The sequence below is a fragment of the Astatotilapia calliptera genome, chromosome 5 (genome assembly GCF_964374335.1).
Source record: "Astatotilapia calliptera chromosome 5, fAstCal68.1, whole genome shotgun sequence".
Lineage (NCBI taxonomy): Eukaryota > Metazoa > Chordata > Actinopteri > Cichliformes > Cichlidae > Astatotilapia > Astatotilapia calliptera.
Genome location: NC_137426.1, coordinates 6,840,786 through 6,863,848, shown reverse-complemented (window position 1 = coordinate 6,863,848; position 23,063 = coordinate 6,840,786). Strand labels below are relative to the sequence as shown.

At 39.2% G+C, this 23,063-nt stretch overlaps 1 protein-coding gene across 1 annotated transcript; it reads right to left on the bottom strand.

Moving 5' to 3' along the window:
- Positions 1 to 305: 305 nt before the first annotated feature.
- On the bottom strand, positions 306 to 18,102 carry smarcd1 (SWI/SNF related BAF chromatin remodeling complex subunit D1). The gene is made up of 13 exons (XM_026166913.2): positions 17,847 to 18,102; positions 13,260 to 13,438; positions 12,976 to 13,018; positions 11,004 to 11,126; positions 9,496 to 9,618; positions 9,086 to 9,202; positions 8,390 to 8,491; positions 8,142 to 8,303; positions 7,560 to 7,657; positions 7,092 to 7,227; positions 4,365 to 4,487; positions 3,017 to 3,118; positions 306 to 965 (listed from the first exon to the last, which is right to left on the bottom strand). Exons 1-13 carry the CDS (start codon positions 18,027 to 18,029, stop codon positions 912 to 914), a joined length of 1,545 nt encoding a protein of 514 aa, XP_026022698.1. The 5' UTR covers positions 18,030 to 18,102; the 3' UTR covers positions 306 to 911.
- Positions 18,103 to 23,063: the final 4,961 nt, after the last annotated feature.

The following is a 23,063-nucleotide window of genomic DNA, read 5'->3' as shown; positions in this document are numbered from 1 at the left end:
CCATCTTCAGTTTTTTCTGCTCAGTATTTACAAAACTTTAATGACTAGAGGTACTCATACTAGCTACTTCAATGATAATCTGTACTAGCTAACAAGACAAGTACGGATATAATACATATTTTTAAAACAAGGATCACTGATAGTAACAAAAAGGAGGAAAAATAAACGTCAAAACAAATGGCACCTTTAACAAATAAAAACGCTTTCCAACAACAATGTATAATCTGCTGTGATTGACTGAGCTTTAAAATGTCTCAAAAGACTGTGCCACAAACTGTGAAAAATAACCAATGGCAACTTAAAACAAGGTGACGTATGAACAGCCAATGTGTAGCAAAAAAGCCCAATTGATTACAAACACAATCACAATCAATATTTAACTAAACGGGCAAGCATCCGGGGGCCAGGCTTGGAGTTGAAAGTGTAAATTTACTTTCCAAAAACGGGAACAAAGAGCCACGCCAGACTCGACACATTCCGGCTGATTTAAGATTATTTTTTTGTTCCAGGGACAATACATTTAAAGTTGCGAGGTACAGTCTGACTTCTGCTTTTCATCTGTGTACAATCTACGTTTTTTGTGAGGACACAGTGTGTCAAAATGAAAGGAATGCTTCTAGCTAAGGCTAAGACATGAAAAAAAAATCAAACTTCAATTAAAGACACTTTTGCTCAAGAGCTCTCGGTGCGAGGAGGAGAAAAATCTGTCATTAAAAGAAAAAAGATAAAGCAGAAACCAAACTTGGGGGGGGTGAAGATAAAGGAAAATTGACATCCTAGAAAATGCTGAGGCCATCTTTTATCTATCTCTCTCTCTATGTTTGTCAGTTTAAATGTCCCACGCACACACATTAGTTGTCTCCACCAGCAAAACATGTCTTCTCATTTCCTGCTGCATGTGACGACTTTCTTTAGGTGTTTCTGATGCCGAGCGCCTGCTCCAGCTCCTGCCGCCTCTGCTGGACCTAAAAGATGTTTTCACAGAGAGATGATTTAATCAGCAGAAGTCAGCATTAAAAAGCAGATAAAAAAAAATAACAGGGGTATGCATGGGCTCAAAGTGCATCCAATAGTGCTGGTAGATATTTATCAAGTCACGAGTAAGATGTTCTTCATCGTAGATCAAAGTTTGCTAATAGTGACTGGAGCCAAGGGGGCTGAGGTGGGAAGTGATACTATATTAAATGTATTTAAATACTCTGGGAATATTATGAATAAGAGGAGTCATCTTACAGTCTACCATCCTGAGATAACATTAGCAGAGCAAACCTGGCTGAACTGAAAAAGCATCAAACACCGGACACACTGCTACTTTATAGATGCAGACAGATTGCCACCATCATGTCGTCAGTCTGAACTGTCTTTGACAATGAACAGAAGTCGAGCGGACTCAACTCAACTGGCTGCCAGCTGGTTGTACTCTGGTTATATCCCCATAGAGCAGGAAGGTTGCTGAGTGCAACTGTAATAAATAAATGTAGTGAAATGTGAATTTATGTTTATGAAGATGGCAACAAATATGAGATTTTCAACAATTTATCACAGTAACAGACTGAATGTAATTGCCATATCGGCCATATTCAATCACAGACTGATGGACTGAGTCTTATTGCGACATTTAAGGTAGTTTTAAGTAGGGCTGTTCGATATAACGATATATATCGGATGACGATATAAAAACGTCTATCGTTTCATTTTACGCTATCGTTTGTTTTGTGGTGTCACAAAATAAACTGTTTACGGCAATGTATTATTCATCGTTTTGATCGTCACTGTAGTGGCTATATTAATTTCTTAAGTTCTCTCTTTCTTTTATATTTTATATAACCACACTACGGACGGACAAGCGCTTGTTTTTATGCGTTGTGGTTACCAACAATGACGGTAACACCATCACGTGTCTGCTTGCTTATGTACCACATAAACCTTTCACAATAAAGCTCAAGATCCTGTTGAGACTTTTCAAAATAAACTAAATCATGTGAAAGAGCAGATTATTTACGGATGAGAAGTAAAAAAGAGCCGCCAGGTGCTAAAAAATAAACCTTAGACTCAAACGTTAGAACAGGCTGTTCCCCGCAGCACGCCGTGTAATAAATACTCACAAAGAAAACGGCGGCCGTTACAACTTATGTCTTAAAATGTATAGTTTCATGCATCGGTTAAAACACTCGACTCCAGGTACATGACGTCCAGCTGGAAAGACTTCCCGCAAGACGAGCTGCCCGAGATTCACAGAATTTACAGAAAATGTTACATTTTTGTGATTTATATCGTTAGCGGACGATAGAATTCTTATATCGGGTGGGATGATTTTGGGTCATATCACACAGCCCTAGTTTTTAATGACGTTGGTAACTACTTTGCAGCAAAGAAAAAAAAGCTGTGCGATATAAATTTTCTTATTAGATAAATACAGATAGCTTAATTTTGAGGTTAGGTGATAAATCACAATATGTGTTATTGAAATACTCAGCATATCGCAAAAGAACGTTAAAATCACAATAATATTGCATTGTGAGTGAAGTATTGTGATAATATAGCGTGGGGCGTCTGGTGATTCCCACTTCTATTGGCCTGTAACAACAATTTCAGAAAAGGCTCTAGAAATAGTGAAATGTTTTCCTTTAGCTCTTATAAAAATACAATTATGTATAAACTAAGAAAGCATTTAAGACATGATTGTTGACTTCTGTGCAAACCCAGATGGATCAGCCTAAATATGTTATCTAAAAACAAATACTACTGATGTCTATAACTTGATACGAAAACATTCTGCTGTGTATCTAAATAGAAAACTCCAAAATGACATCCTATCAGTTATTTACGTGGATGACTTGTTGCACCATGGCAGATTCCACTGAGACATTTTTGAAAAAAATGATAAGCCGAGTACGACATATTTAAGTAATAAAAATTAATCATCTGAAAACCACAAACTTCTCTATAAAAGCTAAATTCCTTGGTACGATCTCTTTGCTAAAATAAAACAAAGAAGAAAAGAAAACTGAGTTACCTTGGAGTAGAAGTAACGGCAGACGGCCTCCTGAGCCCACGGCTGGTAGTAAAACTCTGCTCTTCGCTCCTCTTCTGGGTTTCCTACCACATCTGTCATGGTCTGTTAACAGAAAGAGATATTATTGTATCAACCTCCATCTAAACTAGTGCACCAGCTGATAAATTAAAGGGCACAGGGTCTCCGCAAGGCCAACTGGGGATTTGCTTTGAGAGCAGCTACTGAGCTTCAGACTGAATTTGTTCAATTTTACAGTGATCCGACTGAGCAAACACTGCAGGTGGGTGACAGCTGGTCAAGCAGTTAACCGGCTCGCTCACAGAAAGATGGGGGCGAGCATGCATGCAGTCAGACGTTATTAAATGTTTCACGCTCTATTTTGACTCTGCTACACCTGATTGAGCAGCATGGGGTTTGTGTGCATGATCTGAGGTTTCGAGCAATGCACGACGTAAACTCAAGTCAAAGGATCAAATACTGTTAAACTCTAATACCTCCAAATCTGTGGATTGCCAATTTACAAATATGGCACAGAGCACTTTATGACAAAAAAAAATCATGCATGTCAAGTGGCTTTCATTTAATTATCTGGTCATCTGTTATTGTCTACTTGTGTGATATTTTGACCTCAGAAGGTGTCTTTTTTTCCCACCTTCTACTTCTGTTTGTTATTCCTGCCATTTCTTTTCTGTCTACAAATAACATGCCCATAATCTGCTTAAAGCTTTGCATTTAAATAAATTTTACAGGAAGTCGGGTCACTTATTTATTTTTACATAAATCTAATCACAAAACAGCCTAAGGAAAAGAAATGGACCCCTGTTCTACAACAGGAAAAAATAAAATGAAAGAAAAGAATCTGTTGCGTTATGTACAGTGTAGGCAGAAATAAAAATAGTGAAATCTGACTGTGGTGGAACAGAATGACAAAATCTGGTAGAGGAAAGCAATGAGTCACATCTTTCTACTTGTGATGCTGTGCATCTTTCTGCTGCGTTGCATTCTTATCTTTTTTAAGGTTGTCAGTGGAGAAACTGGTGCTGCTGCTCTGTCCTCTTTCTGATCCGTAAGGGGTTTATTTCTGAACGGCTGTGTGGTAAAAAGGATTACTCAGCACTTACTCATCTGAGCGAACCTCAACTCCACATTTAGATATAAACTTTAGGCGGTTCAAAATGTTTTTCTTATTCTTACACACATCCTACACAGCCAATCACAGTGATGTGTGTTGGGAGGAGGATTTGATGACATGGTACATCTACTGATGCCTGCTGTGACTAGAGATAATAAAAAAAGCTCAATGCTACTTTAAGATCCTCTCTTAAAGTAGCAGGACAGACACACTCACCTTGAGGTCTCTGCACTGGGACTGCAGCCAGTCGTTGATAAAGCCCTGAGGATCCCTGGCAAAACTCAACATGAACTCCCTCTGGGTCTTCAGCTGGTTAATGGTCTCAATGGTTTCATGGATCTGAGAAGAATCAAGCACAAAACAGAAAGCCTGTCATGTTAAAAGACTTGATGTAGCTAACTAAATTAACAGGTGTTTAGTATTCCTCAGATCAAAACGATTACACCAGGGACATCCCTTTATAAATCTTTTATTGCACCATAAATTATACGAGCAGTTTTAAAACCTCTAATTACACTGATATATCTTTCCTATCATTTTCTCTGACACCTATGTAGGCAATAAAGTTACACACACACACACACACACACACACACACACACACACACACACACACACACACACACACACACACACACACACACACACACACACACACACACACACACACACACACACACACACACGTCACAAAACAAAGGCGGACATCCATCCATCAATCTACACATGTATATGTATACATATACATGTGCGTATTCATAAGAGTCACCAGACTTGTGTATTTGATGCTGTTAACATATACAGCACACATATACATACATATATGCTTCAATATAATGCTCAACAACTTAACTTGGAATGAATGAATCAATTAAACAGGGTTAAAAAAAAATAACACTAATGTAGTCGACTAAACTAAAAGTAAGAAAACACTGAAAGTCCATATTAAGCACCTAAATCCTGAAATTACACTGTCTGTACAAATATAAGAGCCATTTCAAACCATATTCCTCGAAAATCAGATTGTATTGTGGTACTCTGGGCCACACAGAATATTGCACATTACACACACACACAATGACAGATTACTTTGCAGATAGTGGCTAATGCTCCTGTCAACAGGCAGAATGTGGTAATACATTTTTCCATTCGAGTGGTAATATGTTGTTTATAGAGCCTGCATACAGCCGTTCCTTTTCTAGATAAAAGAGTTGCAGATCTGTGCTGATTGGTGTGGCAGTTTTCTGTCCTCAAACCCAACATTTAAGAGGTTTACATTAATAAAATATGAATAATTTATTTAACTAACAAGTATTTCTGGTGCCAGCTAGTGAAGCCAGCTACTTTTAATCATCCAGTCACGAGCATCCCTAAAAAATATGGATATAACCTTGGCCTGTAATTAAAAGGTACTGTAGTCTCTAACCAGCAAAAGTGAACATGCACAGGGTAATCAAAGGGGAAATAGTTGCATCAGAGTGCACTCATCAACCGGCTCTCTTTTGGGGATTCAAGCCTCAGATCTCCATTATTTCTGCTATAAAAACAAGACCCCAGATGTGACCCTGGATTCCTTTTGGAATTTAAAAGAGACCAATTTGTCAGGATGGGGAGGTGAGTGACTGCAGGAGGGGGTCCTGAGAATCTCTGCCTTTAAAGTGAATCACAATTATCTCAGCTCATAGAAGACTTTCCTTACCTATGAGACCATTATTCTGTTCAATTTTTTCTTCCATGATACAAGGACCTATTTCCGCCTAAGCAGCACTCTTTCCGTGTATAAAAAACAAAAAAACATAGACATTAAAATGTGTTTTATTATTCACTGGCTACAAAGCCTGGCTATGTCTTGGCATAGGGAAATATTTCGAAAAGTTTTATTTTGGAAAACCTTAACAGAGGTGCTGGGAAAAAATACGAGCCCCATCTCTGGTTTATAAGATTCTCAGGCTTTCAAAATGCACTACAAATAGTTCAACAAGGCTAAGCTACAGGCTTTTTCTAATATTAGGCCAGCAGGAACAGGATGTATAACAGCAATCCTCACCAAACCCAAAAGAAAGTAACAAAATGAAAGGCGTCTGTATCCTGTAAACAATCTCTGTTGTTAGATTGTTGAGTTGCTTTAGAACAAAGACTCCACAGAGGGACGTCTTTTTGCTGAATGGCTTTGTGCCTTATCAATGTGATTACAGCCATCCCAGTCAAGGTAACGGGCGCTAGGAGGAGGTCAAGAGGACCTGATCGACCTCAAAACGGAGTAAGAAGCCAGTAATACACAGGCAGCAATTTAAGAGAGCAAATATGTGTGAAATTGCCCTCAGCAGGTTCACAAAATGGGAGACAATCAAAATGATAGGTTCAATCAAAGATTGCTATATATATACACACACACATATATATATACACACACACACATATATACACACACACATATATATATATACACACACACACATATATATATATACACACACACACATATATATATACACACACACACATATATATATACACACACACACATATATATATACACACACACACACACACACATACACACACACACACACACACACATACACACACACACACACACACACACACACACACATATATATATATATATATAAACAGCACATTCCCAGTTGTTTTAATCTTTTTAAATTTGCAAGATCTGCACATTAGAAAAACCTGCTCACTGCTTAGAAAAAAAAAAATCAAAGAAAAAGAAAAAAAAACTTCGCACACTTCTTTTTGAGCGAGTACACTTTTTTCCCTTCACTACAGAGGGAGGTGATTTAGTAGTTAAGTGATCAAAAGGCCACACAAAACTCTAGGAAACAGGAAACACTACTCCCACTCTGAAAACACAGCCCTGTCTAAAACTACCAGTAACATCCATAAAAAGAACAGCGAGTGACTGCTGGGTGAGGTATGTACCTTGTTGTCCAGCCCTGCTATTTCCTGCTGGCTGGCTGTGGAGAGAAGGAAGGAGTTCATCTGGGTCTTCAACGTGTCGTCCACCTCCACATCAATGTCATAGCAGGCAGTCTTCTTTTGGTCATTAGGATCCACACTATCAAAACAATACAGTTTACTGTGTACAGTATGTTTTTTTACAGTATGTGATTAAATCACATTAGCAACAAGTGATTAAATTATTCAACAACAGCAGCAATCCAAACCTAAAAAGGGTTAAAATTCTCATAGACAGTCTCATAGCTTTTTGAGCATTTAGTGGTCGCTGCTAATTAAGACAAGAAAAATAACTAGAAGAGAAACAATAACTGAGTCAAAGCATGGATCAGTGGACAAAATTCATCAGAACACTTCAGTCCAACAAAAAAATTAGATTTTTTCCCCATTTACTGACATACTGATAATGATTTTTGTAGAATCAAAACATACCTGATCAGATGGTTGATGATGATGGGCTCTGGGGGCATGAGAAGTGCATGCAAGCGCTGTGGGATCTCAGAAAACTTCATTCGCTGAGTCTCAAAGATCTGCAAAATGAAAGTATGAAATAAAGAATGTTTAGATAAACATGACTTCACTACTCTGCAGCATCCAGCAGAATACACTGGTTTGTTCACGTTAAGAATATGCCTGACAACCACATTTAAATTGCGTTAGAGCTTGATAATGCTTATTATGCACCCTGAAATTCTATCAGTTCAGTAGGAATAAATCATTAACCTTATAAAATCCTATGTTTATGTTGGTAGAGCAGAAAAAGCACCAAGAGACTGGACAGTGACCCAGATGGAGAGAATGTCTCCATAAAAGGATAGATAGAGAGAGGGGAAGGCGAGCTGTTCAACATCCACAGCAGGATCCAGAAAAACTGTGACACCGGTTGCTCTTTCCAGCTACCAGCTAATGTTCATCACATTTAAGAAATGGAGTGGGCCGCCTTTTGGTGAAACTCAAGTAACAAAATGTACCACTTCGACATGTCCGATGTGTGAAAAAAGCAACTGCGCTCACCTGCTGCAAGTATTTGTCACAGTTGATGAACTCCCGCTCATGTGGGTCCTGGAGTTTGTGGGTCTTCACGTACTGCCACAGGGCCTGAATGATGACGGGTCTGGTCTGGGTGTGGATACCCAACATACGGGCCAGTCGGGGGTCCAGCTTGAACTGAGGGGGCTGTGCGGCACACAGAAAGACGAAAAGGTGAGTGAATTCATGAAGAAATGTTTCAAGATCACTCGCTGAGAACAGAGTCTGTTTACCTGGTAATCAAGCATGAGAAGGACGGTGCAACGAACACCCACATCACCTGGCCTCTTCACCTGGAAACCATCGGTCTCCTGGGTTGTCGCAGTCCTATGCCACTGAAGTGATACAAGCAGCATTTAAGGAACAAGTAATTAGTTAAGTCTCCAAGTTAATATTGTTCATTAATATCAGTTGATCTTATTTAAACGCACAGTATTATTCACAACTTCTGATGTTGGAGAAGCAAAACAAGAAAAATAACAAAGGATGCAGTGTCATGAAGTATTGTGAGATCACAGAAGTGGTCTACTTTAAGCGACTTATGCATAAACTATGGTCATGTCCAAGGAAATATATTATTGTGTTGTTTACATTACATTTAGTCACATATATTCACCCTAAATCAGTTCTAATTAAGTAGCTACCATTATCTACCATCAACCTAACTTCACTTCGGAGCAGTTAGTACACTTATACTCGTTGAAACTAAGAATATATTTATAATTCAGTCATTGGTTAGCTCTGTCATGTGTTTGTAACACTCAGTTTAACAGTGTGCTGATACCAGTATTTTAAAACTTATCAGTACAAAAATCTTCCATATTATACTTTAAATTACTCTAAGAACTATAAAAAGATATTCAACAAAAACATGATTAGAAAAGTAATGAACATTGATACTTTCAGATGTGATAAAAAAACCATCTTACTTCCACAAGGTGATTATCTGGACCATATAGATCTTTGTCCAGCTCGATCACCAAGGACTTGAAGAATGAGGAGAACTTTCTTTTCTGTTTCGTGGCTTCATACTTTGACACGGCTGTCTGCAAACAAAATTAAATACCACGTTAAGTAAGCTGCCTGTGATATTAGGCTGAAATATTTTTAATGAAAAATTAAAGATAAAGAAATAACACTGAAGCTGTTTAACAGTCTTAGGTCCGTGTAACCGAACAAGACCATCATAATCTTAATAGTTTGATGGTAATTTTTTGACCCTACTGTGGAAAATAAAAACTACTTTTTACTTTATCCCAATACAGCAAACCAGCTAAGCCATACCTAACTGGGCAGCCACAAATAATTACTATAAACTGAACAAATTTGATAAGCTTACATCTTCCAGCAGACGCCCCTCGACACGTAGCTCCCATGATGCAACTGTGCCCTCTCCATCCTCAGCATCAGGCTTTGCTGGGTTGAAGGTGTTGGAGATAAAAATCCTTAGCTTTCTCTTTTGCTGAAAACAATAATAGAAAAGAAACTTTAAATTTGTGTCTCATCAGTTAATCAACACTGACTTTATAGCTACACTGAGTCTGGACCCATTATAGCCATTTTCTGGACTGCATTATTTTCTCCCTTCATACAAGTAAAATATGTATTTATATATAGAGATCTCTATAAATTGTCTATAAAAATATAATATAGTATAAAAACATATAAATATCTATAAATTATCGCTATAAATACTTCAGAGTACACACTGACATTAAACTGGACTCTGTTTAAAAGCACCACTGCTCCGTAGAGGAAGGACGAGGGCAGTCCCTTCTCTGAGGCGGCTGAGGTCTTTTAACATCTGTTGGACAATGCTCAGGATTTTCTACAAGTGGCCAGTGTCATCCCCTATGCTGCTGCATGCTGGCACAGCAGGTTGAGGGTCACAGATGCCAACAGACTGAATAAAAGGAAAACTTGGGATGTAGCTGGACTCTCTAAAGGTTGTGTCGGAAAGGCGGATGTTGTCCAAGATAAGAACAACGCTGGACAATTTCTCCCACCCACTCCATGACGTGCTCACCTTGCTCCATCTAAAGCACAGTATACGCTGCAATAGTTGCACACCCTTAATATCACATCCTCTACAGAGCAAATTAAAGTTAATATGATAAGAAGGGCACTGCAATGTCAACCATATATATTTAATTTTGGGTAATGTGCTAGGATATTTATGATTAGAGCTATTTTGTTATATTTTGTAACTTTGTAATATTTTGAATGATTTAATTTACTTTACTTAGTTACTGTTTTTACTGTCTTGGAGCAACTGTGACCACATAATTTCCTCTGAAATTAATAAAGTATTCTGATTCTGATAGAGGTCCTTTGTAGAGCCCTTTTATGTCCTCTTCCTTTAAAGACACTGATTTAGAGGTGGCTTTCTTCAGATTAGCTGCTCCTCAAACGGTAGATTTTGGTGTGTGTGTGTCATATGCTCACATGTGAGGAACATAACAGGGATTATCAGAAGGATTAACAGTAGAGAAAACGTTGAAGCCAAGTATTTAGAGCAGACTGAAACCTTAGCCAAATCAAACATTAGCTCCATCTGCCTCGTCGGCCACTTGTGGATAAGGTTTGCTTTAATTTACACAAAATATGTGTGTTAACATCACAATATTCAGAAATCTTTTCATCAAGTGCTACAACAGTCAATAAAACCATTAGGCAGCGTCATCATCTGAACAAAAACAGTGTGGTGCAGAAGATCAAGGGAAAGTAAGCAGCAATCTGTAAAATGTAGACATTTGTTCTGACTAACTCTTCACTGACTGACATCACTCTTAAATGACCAGTTAAAGGTAACATGGAACACCTGTGATGAGCTTGACTGAAATATACCTTAATTGGCCTCTTGAGGGCCTCCTGAATGTCCAGCCTCTTGCGCATGATGGTCTGGTCCAGCTTCCTCTCAAAAGCCAGCAGATCCATGTAAGCCTGAGACTCTGGGACCAGTTCCCTGATCTAGGAGACAAAGGATACTAGTGACTACAGGTGTCTTTAGAATAATCTTTAATAATCACTTATTATTGGCCAGGACTGAGATCACAATTATTGAGTATTAGAACTCAAAATCATTTAAATAGACAGTGGATTCATTAAACTTGTAAAAAGAAAACTTTTTATTCAGGCAGATATCCTTGAACTTTAATGATAGTAAAAGAAAAGAAAAAATAGTGAGTGACAATATGTGCTGAAATCAAAAACAAGAATTTGTTTTAACCCTTGGAAGCATCAATCGTAATTGAAATTAAAATCTGTAACCTGTACTTCTTTTTCCATCTGTCAGTCTAAGAAAACCCAGTTTCTCAGTTGTTCATACTCTCCCTGATTCCAGTCTGAATGTGTACGTGTCCACAGGGTCTGTGAGCCACGGGTGACCACATATCTGCTGCCTGCTCTGCTAGCTTTACATGCTGGGTCTATTTCTGCTGAAAATGAATCTCAAGCTTGACAGATCAAGAGAAAGAGAGAGAAATCTCTCTTCAGAAAAACCAAGATATTGCAGCAGACATTTTACTATCACACCACTAACTACATTTAAATAAAGTGCAAGAATAGATCAAATACAACAGCCAGCCTTACTTCCATATGGTGTTCTCTTATGAATGCTACTCTGTTCAGCTGTAAAATATATATGAATAAATGAAAAGGATATCACAAGACTGCAACTTTAAATTATAATATCCTATGAGAAAACAATGTTGATGTGCGATTTAATATAAGATTAAAAGGATATAATAGAACTCTTTTCTTGACAAATTTATGATTGACATCCACACACTGGAGAACACCATGAGTGCCTAAAATTGGGGTTCAACGTAACTAATGACCTGATGGCCCAAGGCTCCAAAAAGAGTGTCTCAGGCAAGCTGACTTGCCAGCTCTTGGCCCATTTGAGTCAGCGACATGTCATCAATCATAGTTATGAGTTCACCTCAAAAGCAAACTGGCTGAAGTGAATCTTCACTAACAACTACTTTTGCCCCTGCAGTCAGTATATTCACATTAGTGGGATCATATGAGGTCAGTACTATAAATCAGTTATTCTTAGCAACTCTGAAAACCAGCAGAAATGCGAGGGCTTGACGGTGAGCGTTTCACTTGGATTTGTGACTTAAAACAGAAATGTGCTGATTATTAAATGTATCACATGATTCAGGACAAATGGTAAATGGAATGGCTCTTATACAGTGCTTTTCTACTCTGAGTACTCATAGCACTTCATACAACTTGCCTCATTCATATTTTCTATGCTTTTTCTACCTAAGTGCTTTCACACACATTCATCGATGAGCAACTTGAGGTTACAATCTTGCCCCAGGACATTTGACATGCAGAGATCGAACCACCAACCTTCCGATTAGTAGCTGACCTAGTCTACCTCCTGAACTACAACCTCCATTTTCATGATACAAGATAAGTAGATCATTTCTTTATCACAGCTGAAGTTTATGTCCACCCTGCAGCCTATTTTCACATTTCACACACAGGGAGATGAAAGACAGGGAGATCAGGTGGAGTGAGAGAAGAAATACTTCTAGAGTTAATAGCGATTTTGTTCATTACTGTCATCACAAAACCTTTGGAGGTCCCCATTTTGCATTGTACAGTGCTAAAATCTTTAGTAAATTGCCCAAGCACTTATAGTTAGCACTCTCTAAATCCCAGCATTTTAACCAGGGCACTTTAAAGACCAACTGTCCTTTGTTTGGAGCCACTTAAATTAAAGTTCACATGGACTGCCAGATGTAGCATAATCAAAGCTGGAATTAATGGATTGTTCATGCACTGTGGTTTGATTAATACTCACCCTCTGAGGTAGAATTTTATCAGCCATCTTCTTCTTCTTTGTGCTGTGAAAATAAATCATCGAAACAATAGGCGTTTGAGTGCAAGTCAGAGCAGTTTTGTGTGTCTTTACAAAAAGACAAGGAAGTCAGTCAAATTCTTCAGTCTGTGGGACACATTTTCCAGGTACCATGTTCATATACACTTGCACACATACAAAGACACAAAATAATAGTCCCCTAAAGAGAGGGCTGCAATAATTGTGATTAAAAAAGCATGCTGAGTAGGCAGCGAGTGGGGACTTACTGCTGGTTGCGGTTCTGTTGTTGCTGAACCTGCTGAATCTGTTGAGGAGCCGGCCTCTTACGAGACGGATCCATCACACCTGGCATGCCAGGACGGGACACGGGGCTGTTGCCGTATCCCGGAGGGCCCATAGCTGGTCCCTGAGGGGTCATGCGACTGGAAGGAGGCATGCCTGGTCTCTGCATAGAAAATAAGGCCATGATCACACAAAAAGGCCGTTGAAATTTGTAATTCTTTACATGTAGAACGTGTAGAAAAGATACATTTTGCAGATTTTAAACAAGACACCTTAGCCTTTATTTTAAGGTGTGTTAAGAAATAAATCTGTGGACCAACATGTCTTACAAGTTTTCTATGAATTGTCACAACAAGTATTTGAGGTAAAATTCCATTTTTCTTATGCTCAAGTGATCAGTTTCTGCAGCTACTATACTGGGAACTGATTGGTAATCCTAATTTTGCCTTTTTGCCTCTCTCTCCTTATCTTTTCTTTCTTATTTCCATTATTTTTACACTAATGTATATGTGTATCTATATATATGTGTGTGTGTATCTATCCACACACACACACACACACACACACACACACACACACACACACACACACACACACACACACACTTTAATCCCCAAGGGGGTGGTTTGTGTAATAATGTATTTGACTTCAGACTGTGTTGGTATGAGGAAAGAACACAACTTGAAATAAACGATAAAAAAAAAAATCTTTTACTGCAGCCATCAAATGTGTATAAATTGTTCCTGAATAACTTACAAACAGCAATCCTCTCAAAGGTCCCCGATCGACACATAAATGCTCACAACAATCCAACACTTTCCTACCAACCTTGTGGTCCAACATGGCAAATTGTGCTTCAAGTGGCAATTTAACCCCATGACTATCTGTGACTATGTAGCCCTGGCCCCACCCATGCACACAAAAATTGAATGTTTGCAGCTACAGTGGCAGAGACGCAGTTCACGGGTGTAGCAATAAAACAACTCTGAGCCTTGCTTATTAAAAAAAGAGGGAAAAAAGGGGGGAAAAAATCTGTTTCAGGTGAAAATAACATCTGAGCTGTTGTGTAGCTAATTCTCAAAAGTGAAAAGTGCACAAATTAGGATCAATGTTTGTGAAGACTTGAAGACAAAAGCACATCAAAGTTTTCTACCGTTCCATTTCAGTCCTTATTGATCCGAGAATACATTTGTAGTGTTTAAAATAAAATGCAAAACTGACACAGTGGGAAAACGTCAATGTAAATTTGCAAACAAAACATTTGCAGCACATCTGCTGATGTAAATATATTCTAGAAAATTACAAATCCCACAACACACAAAAAACTCAACACTACCACTCTGAGACACAGCCCACATACTTTTATATCTGATGCTTCATATTAGCAGTATCAGCAAATTTATGCATGCCTTTCATTAAAGTAAATAGACAAAAATCACCACAGTCAACTCACCAAACCATGTGCTAAGAACTCAAACAGGCGACTTCTTGTATTTGACTGCATGAATGCAGGCGAGAGCAGCAGATAAGTGACAAATCACTGATAGCAGCTTTTCCTCCAGCAGTCAGTCCAACAAATGTGACAGATGAAGGCAAAACACACTCTCTCTTCATCGCATGGTGAACAGTGAAAGAGAGGAAGAGTGAAGGACATTGACTTCTCAACAATACAGGCCAGATGAATGGGCTCTGCCTTTTCCACAGTGTGGTGTAGGCAGATTGGGGAAACATGCCGATCATTTAGTACTTTTTACACTATACATCAGCGCAACCTTGGCTTGCCTGAGAACAAGTGGAAATCTGCAGTATTCAGAGTATGAAGTCTCTTTTGACTATGGTGTGAAAGGCTGCCAAGGACGTTGGAAGGGAAAAAAATATGTGACAACCATTTACTGAGCTGTCTTTCTGGTTGGTAGTAGCTAAGAAGCAAACACTTCAGCTGTGGATCAGTGATAAATGACTCATCTTTATGTCTTGATTTTAATACAATTCTCTTATCTTAAGACACAACATATTAGCTGGAGATGACTCAATCCAATGCAATATCGGGGGAATAAACCCAGGACTACAGATCAGGATATGAAAATTTATACTCTGATACTAAATATGAATGCAAGAGCATACATGGGATAATAAGACCAAGAAACCAAAGAGTTCTGATCAAATATCATAGTAACGGAGCATGCACGCAGTATATTGCTGGAGCACACAATCAGCTTTAATGTCCATTCATTTGAAAACATTTAGGATCGGAAGTCCTGATTACTGAAAATGTTTGCTTCTTGGTCATTTTCTTGAGACCCCACTGTGCAGAACGACGTGTTGCAGGATGTGAAAGCAAATGAAAGATTTCCGTTTCTTCAGCCAAAGGGAGCTCACCTTTAAATCTCAGTAGTCACTCATGGACCTTGATTCTGTTACATAAGAACTAGAAGGAGAATTTGGCAGCATCTTCTGCCTTGCAGTTAAACTTCTGAAATGATCAGTATCTCCATATTAATATAGTGTGGGATTTCAAGATAGAAAATGAGCTGCTGTCATTTTAACTGCTTAAACATTTTTTCTTTCATTTTCTGTGCATCTGTGAGCTGTGCATCTCTATATGTATTAAAGGGAGGTTTTTAAAAATTATATTCCAGGGATTTCCACCCTCGACATACAGAAATATTCGGCAACCTAATCAACATCACCGTCTGGAGTTGAAACAAGTTGGTCTTTATCAAACTATTTTGTGGTTCAGAGTCAGGCAACTGTGAAGGTGCACTTTGCATTCACCTTCACAGTTCCCCATATTCATTCTTCTCCCATTACAGTCAGAGTCGGTCATATTAGCCTCAAAACTATTTTACAATATTTTAGGGAAAATTGCAATTATATTTACAACAATACAGGGGGAAAAAACAACGTTGTATTGATGACTGTAGCTTGCAAGCAGCAACATTTAATAGTGCAAACAAAGTGAAGGACGTTTTCCAAGCTGCCGTCACTGATACCGCTGACTGACATAAGACAGGCTGGTAAATAAATTACAGTATTACCAAGGCAACCAGAGCCTGAAACATCCACTTTAGACCAAACGCAAGCAACACAGCAAATGTGGATGGGATTCTGGAAATGTTTAATCTGACAGGAAGTACACTAAAAATTTTGTTTTTTTTCTTCTCCCCGAGACCAAAACATCAAGTTTCCTAACTAATAGAATCAAATGAGTATGAGGACCCACCTATGCAAAAGTGATATAAATCAAAATATTATCACAATATCTTGAAATACACAAATCTTAAAGCAAACAAACAAGATAACTAGTGGCTGAGAGTGAATGCACCACGGTTTTATTGTGTATTCATTGTGACAATTTGTAGAAACTGCCTCCTTTGGACATCTGTTTAATGCTATCTATTTTACTGCATAATTACTCTGAGTATCTCTGCAATTTAGGGGATCATAGACTACTGTTAAATCATGTTTAATATGTGTGTATCACCAGCAGGTCCGTAAGTACATTTTCGACTATTTCGACAAGTGTTTGCGAGGCAACTTTCCCCTTTCTGAGACAGACAAACAACAAACCAGTTACTGTACATCCAGTTTGTTGATGCTATACTGGCAAATAAGATTACATTTACCAGTGCTGCTGGTGGACAATGTTAATGTGTTTTCAAATCAATTCTGCACTGTGTAAATGTTAATAGATAGTGTCAATTATTATATTTCAAATGTGAGAAACGACTGCAGATTAATCTTGTAATTATTATTATTATTAATTGTGACCAATCGACTAACCGCTGTAATCTGATTTGAAGATCAGAAAATATCAGCTTATAAGACTCAAAATTAACAACTAAACATCCTTCCAGCAGTTTAGATGTGTAGTGAGTTCATGCTGAGATCCCAGCGTTTCTTGGTACTTGGTGTACTTTGCGGCAGACCAGTGGGCTCACTAAACAGACTTTACAAGTTGTAAACACCAACTTCGACGAGACAAACTGCACCAGCTAAACACAGAGTGAAGTCTGCTACTGACTGGCACCTCTCCTTAATCATCGTTTCTGTATGTTGTAAATTTACATTGACACAAACTAATATTGATGCAGCCGATTCATTCAAAACTAGGCTCGACTTATAACAACTTCTGAGTTCAAACCGAGCCTGAACTTCACAAACTACAACTCCTAAAACTTAAGGGATGGTTTAATTGTTAGGTTTACCAACTACACGGTGCACATTTTGGGTCTTTTTGATAAGAAAACTGGTCGAAATACAGTTAACAGTTAGCAGGGTTAGCAGGCTAAGCTAACTGGATGCTGCGATTAGCTAGCTAACCTTAATGTTAGCGGGCGGGAGGGTTAGCAAATTCAAACAACAAACAAACTCTGATGGTCATCCTGAGCGACTGGTGAAATATTTCAAGTACATCACCAATTTTGAACCGGGCTGCTAGCTAGTATGAGCTGTGGCCTACGCTGGTGAAGGGGGTTAATGCTAGCCACTAGGGACAAAGCAAGCGGAGCGAGGCTTTGTTCTAGCGGACTCGCTAACGCGTCAGCAGCAAAGATAGAGCGATATCTTACCGGGTACCCAGGCCCGGGCATCGGTGAGCGGTACATGTGGTTCTGCGCGGCAGCTGATGGTCCCATTCTTCCAGAAGGTGTTCCTGGTCCCATGCCTGGTCCTGCACCCGGTACCGGTGGTCCAGGTCCCATTGCTCCACCACCACCCGTCGGTGCCGACTGAAACCCCCCTCTGGCCGCCATCTCCTCTCTGAATGTCGCCGCCGGTGTAGGCGCGGAGCTACCGCGAGAGCGAGAACGAGTGTTGGGATGGACGTCACAGGTTCAAGACGCCCCCCTCTGTTTGTTGGTGCTACTGCAGCAAAATTAGGGCTGGTGACGATGATGGCGGAATAGGTCCTCGTTAAACGTTCCAAAAGTGCAGTGAATATACTCCATTACAGGAAAAAGTTCTTTAAAAAATACTAGTTATGTAAAAGTTTCTAACTATAAACATAAACATGTGCTTAAGATATTAAGAGTACTCACTTCAGTTGTGCTATTACGCAAAATATAGTTTTTTTATGTTACATCCAGTGGCGTGTCTAGAAAATTTTTGTTGGGGGGGCCAGGTAGGGGCACAGATTTGGAGAAGGGTGGCAGATGTAATTGGCAGATAAAGTTTAAAAAATTCTACCAACCGTTAATCAAAGGAGCTTGCAAGCTCCTTTGACTACGATGACCTGGATGACTGAGAACCTTCACAGACCTACCAACCGTTAACCATAATTCAATAACCCTATAAACCTAATAACCGAATGCGCTTTTAACTCTTATTCAAATGAGATTTTAACCACTATGGTGCAAAGTTTTTAGATACTGTGTTGATAAAGTACAAGAGATACAATCAGTGCTTTGTCAGTGTTTACTCAGTATTCAAGGACAGCAATATTTGCATAGTATTTTTACTGACATATAGTGCACATATGTTTTGGGCAAAAACATTTTTGAATATTAAAATACGAACATTTGTAACAAACAATTGACAAATTAGCCAATGCCAATGTAAAACTTTATCTGCCTGTTAAAAAAAAGAAGATAATCTTCTCACAAACTGGTGATTTTGAAACAGGAAAAAAGTGGGGAAACAACTGAAAAGACTAACATTTGAATGAAACCTGAAAGCAAGTAAATACTTTCTATGCTGCCTTATGGTAAACTTTGGTAATATTGATCAAGAACAACACTGGCTGATGATGAAATACAGTCAGCTGGCATGGTGACACTGCCAGTATTAACCTGCAGGGCTGGACTGGGACAGAAAATCGGGCATTTTGACTACAGACCGGCCCACCAGGTATTAAAGCCATAAAGCCTTTGAATGAAAACAAATGCTGCTGTGACAGTCCCATATGGAAAAGAAATAGTAAAAACTTACATGATTTACTCATGAAAGTGGCCACTTTCTTATTACTTTCATATGTTGTTTTAGTATCCAAAACATACAAGATTCATTATATAATCTTTCAAGGGATCTTATATCTGTTTTTACTCTTGTATGCTTTTCATACAAGTTTCACACAAGACAGATACAAACTTTATAAAATTTATATATATCTTTTCCATATGTACACCGTCTTGTTGGTATATGTATGATTTCTATACATTTTACATCAGATAAAAACTTTGGTTGTAAGATTTAGATAATTATTTAATAAAAGCTAGACATTTTAAATGAGAATAAGATAGAAAGGTATTTCTTTGTGCCCCCCTCTCCCTGTTAATGCCCTACCTGCCCCCCTGGCAAAACTTTCCTAGACCCGCCCCTGCACAGTTACCAGCTGTCAGCTGCTTAGAAAAGGATCCTGGTGTTATTTGTCTCTCAGAAACAGTTCATAACTTCCCTTCAACTCATCCATGTCACCTAAAAGGTAAACCTGTTTCTCCATCACCTGTTCAGCTCTGATGATTCAGTAAGGACATCTCCTGGTTTCATCTTCATGTTTCCCTCTCACCACATATCCAAACCGACATCATGACCAGCAGGTTTACAGCTGTGGCTCCAGCCAACATCAGCTGATACTAGAAATTAATATTAAATTAATTCTAACAACAGCTGATCAAGCTTAAACGTGCTGCTGTTGTTTAGCGCGACATCTGCTGGTTTCCTTTCTGGCGCAAAGTGGGCGATAAACAAACAAGAGAGAAAAGCTGATCAGCTGATCATTGATCAGTTTCATGATTGAAGTAGCAACAGGAGAGGGAGGGGGGAGAATGAGAGAAGTTCACTATCAGTAACATCATAGCACCACCCAGCTGTATAAAAACTCCGTCAAGCTGGCTAGAACGCAGTACGAGTTATTGTAACTGACAGTAAAAAGTCAGCACAACGAAAATAAACTCCACCTAAACTTAGTTCATATCTGACCCAGATAGACTGCAGGTCATAACTTCTTACCTGAAGTTCAGTTCACCTGACACTCGGACTGGTGGCCGCCTCGGGGCTCTCCTCCTGCCTCCCCTTCCCTCATCCACCTGCTGCCTCTGTGGAAGCCCCGCCATAGCCACCACCAAACAACGGAGTTATTTTTACACATCGACCTGCATCTGGCCAATCCACCACCTCTCATTGTTCATGCCGTTACAAAAAAAATAAAAAATAAGTCACTGGGGATATGCCCGATGGCCAGTCCAGCTATGTTAACCTGCAACCAAATCTGCAGCTCCATACAGCAATGTTACGACTTAGATTATATCTTATAACTCATAACTCTTATGTTAGCTGCCCTCAGTAGCATACTGTCTGAAATATTCCACAGCTGCAATAATTCTTTAAGTGTAATTTTTTCCTTGGTATTCTAATTTCGCCGAAGTTTACTAAACTCAACAAACTTAATATTACTTACCGGGACATTTATTCTGTCCTCATTTTCTTTCACCGAAAAATTGTTTCCTGCAGTGCGTCTTTCTGCTTGGCTCTCCTACCTTTGCTAACGTGATGCACATAGCGCAGAAGCCAATGCTGCATTCACTTACACTCGGATATCTGAGCTTCACCGTGAAAACATAATCGGACATTTGATATTTGATTGAATTTTATTGTTTTGCCTTTGGGGTGGCACCTGGGGTGGCCAGTCTGGTTGGGGGGGTGGCCTGTGCCCCCCCAGGCCACCCCGCTGGACACGCCACTGGTTACATCTGTTAGAGTATAATTACTTAAAAAGCAGGATACGATTGACCAGGATATTAATGTTGTAGATGGATAGTTTTTTTTTGCTACAACATGCTACAATTAATTGACATTTTAGTTAGGTAATGTGGTAATTCATTTTTAATTAATAAATTTAAAATCATCCACAAAGCCATGGCAGTGCACAAAAGAGGTGAAGATGAGAGTGTAGCCAGGGTGGAGTGTGTGGAGACAAGTATCAGAGTGATTCGTGACAGAAGGATAGCAGCATGAGCCAATGGGAAAGCTTTTAAAATGGTATTGAGATTTGCTCTGATGTATGGTCTGGAGACTGTTGCAGTCACCGGGGTGGGCAAGTTTTTTAGAAATAAGGATTTAGGGTGGCTGTAGCTCAGGTAGCAGAGCAGGTCAGCCACTAATCAGAAGGTCGCTGGTTCGATCCCAGGTTGCCTCCTGGCTGCATGCCAAATATCCTTGGGCTGGTGGCGCCAGTGTCCAGCAGCCTCGCCTCTGTCAGTGCGCCCCAGGGCAGCTGTGGCTACAACGTAGCTTGCCATTGCCTGTGTGTGTGAATGGGTGGATGACTGAATGTAGTGTAAAGCGCTTTGGGGTCCTTAGGGACTGAGTAAAGCGCTATACAAATGCAGGCCATTTACCATTTTAGGAGAGACAGCTCAGGTTGAGACAAAGTTAGAGAGCCAAAGCTGTCATATGCAGTGGAAGGATAGTGGATAAATTGGACAAATAATGTTAAAGAAGGTGCTGCCAGGCACCTGTTCATCAAGGCCTTGGACTGTCTATGTGCACTCTGCCTGTTTTTTTTACCTCAGCAAGTTAATCTAGATTTTTGACTGACCTCTTTGTGTTTATCTTGTTAGCCTTCCTTGTGTTTTGCTTTGGTACTGACCGTACTAAGCTGCAAGTTTGTTTTACAGTCATGTAAAAGTGAAAGTTTTTACAGGTCTAAATACAGACATTAAAAACTAAATGCATCCTGTGACTCGATAGCTTTTAGATCTTTTTGCAGCAATAACTTAACAACATATTGTTGTGGAGAAAACTTGTCTTTAGAATTCTGCTTAAGTTCATTTAGACTTGCAGGCATTCTTTATGCACAGTTCCCACCACAGCATTTCAGTTGGATGTCTAAACTTCGACTAGCCTATTGCAGCAGCTTGAGTCTTTTCTTTTTCAGCCATTGTAGATTTGTTGGTGATCCAGTATCATTGTCCTTTTGGACAATGATTTCAACCAAACTTCAGCTGTTGAACAGATGACCTCACATCTGGCTCTAAAACACTTTGGTTCATGGTCGACTCAGTAACTCCAAGGCCCGTAAGTTTGTGCTTTGACGGTTGATGTGAGGTGTGTGAGCTGATACCCTGTGTTTGGTTTTTGCCAACGCAGTGTTGTGTATTATGGCCAGACAGCTCCACTTTGAACTTGTATGTCTAAAGGACATTGCTCCAGAAGTCATAATGCTTGCTCAGCCGCAAGTTTGCAATCCTAAGCCATGCTGCTATGTTTTTAGAGAGAAGAAGCGACTGTCTCCTTCCAGTCCTTCCAACCAAAATATAATTTTTCAGTCTTTATCTAGTTACACTGCCATGAAGTAGGAAATATCTGTTGAGTTTAATAAGTATCTCATGTTTTTGTGTTTTTTGAAATTTTCTAAGCACTGCACAATGTGATCTTTGGGTGACTTTGCTGGGATGTCCAATCCTGCGAAGATTCTGGGATAGTGTAAACACACACCTAAATGCTCCAGACCAGCAACCTGCCACAACCTCTGCTTTTATGGAGGTGCTCCCAATTGGTGATGATTTGTTGATTATCAATACCTGGCTGCCACTTACCTTTTTAATTCCTGGCTGCTAATATAATTTTAATGGAAACATTAAGCGTGTACTCATTTTTCACAGGAGTGCATAGACTCCTGTGAAAAATGTTCTTTTTCACAGAACTGTACCTGTCTGCCTCTGGCTCTGTAATTTGGCTCTATTTTTCTTTCACCGTAATTATCTCGAGTCCAAAGTGACACTTTAAAAAAAAATTTCCCCTCTAAATTAAAGTGCATATGAAATGATTGATAAATATAGGTGCTTGAA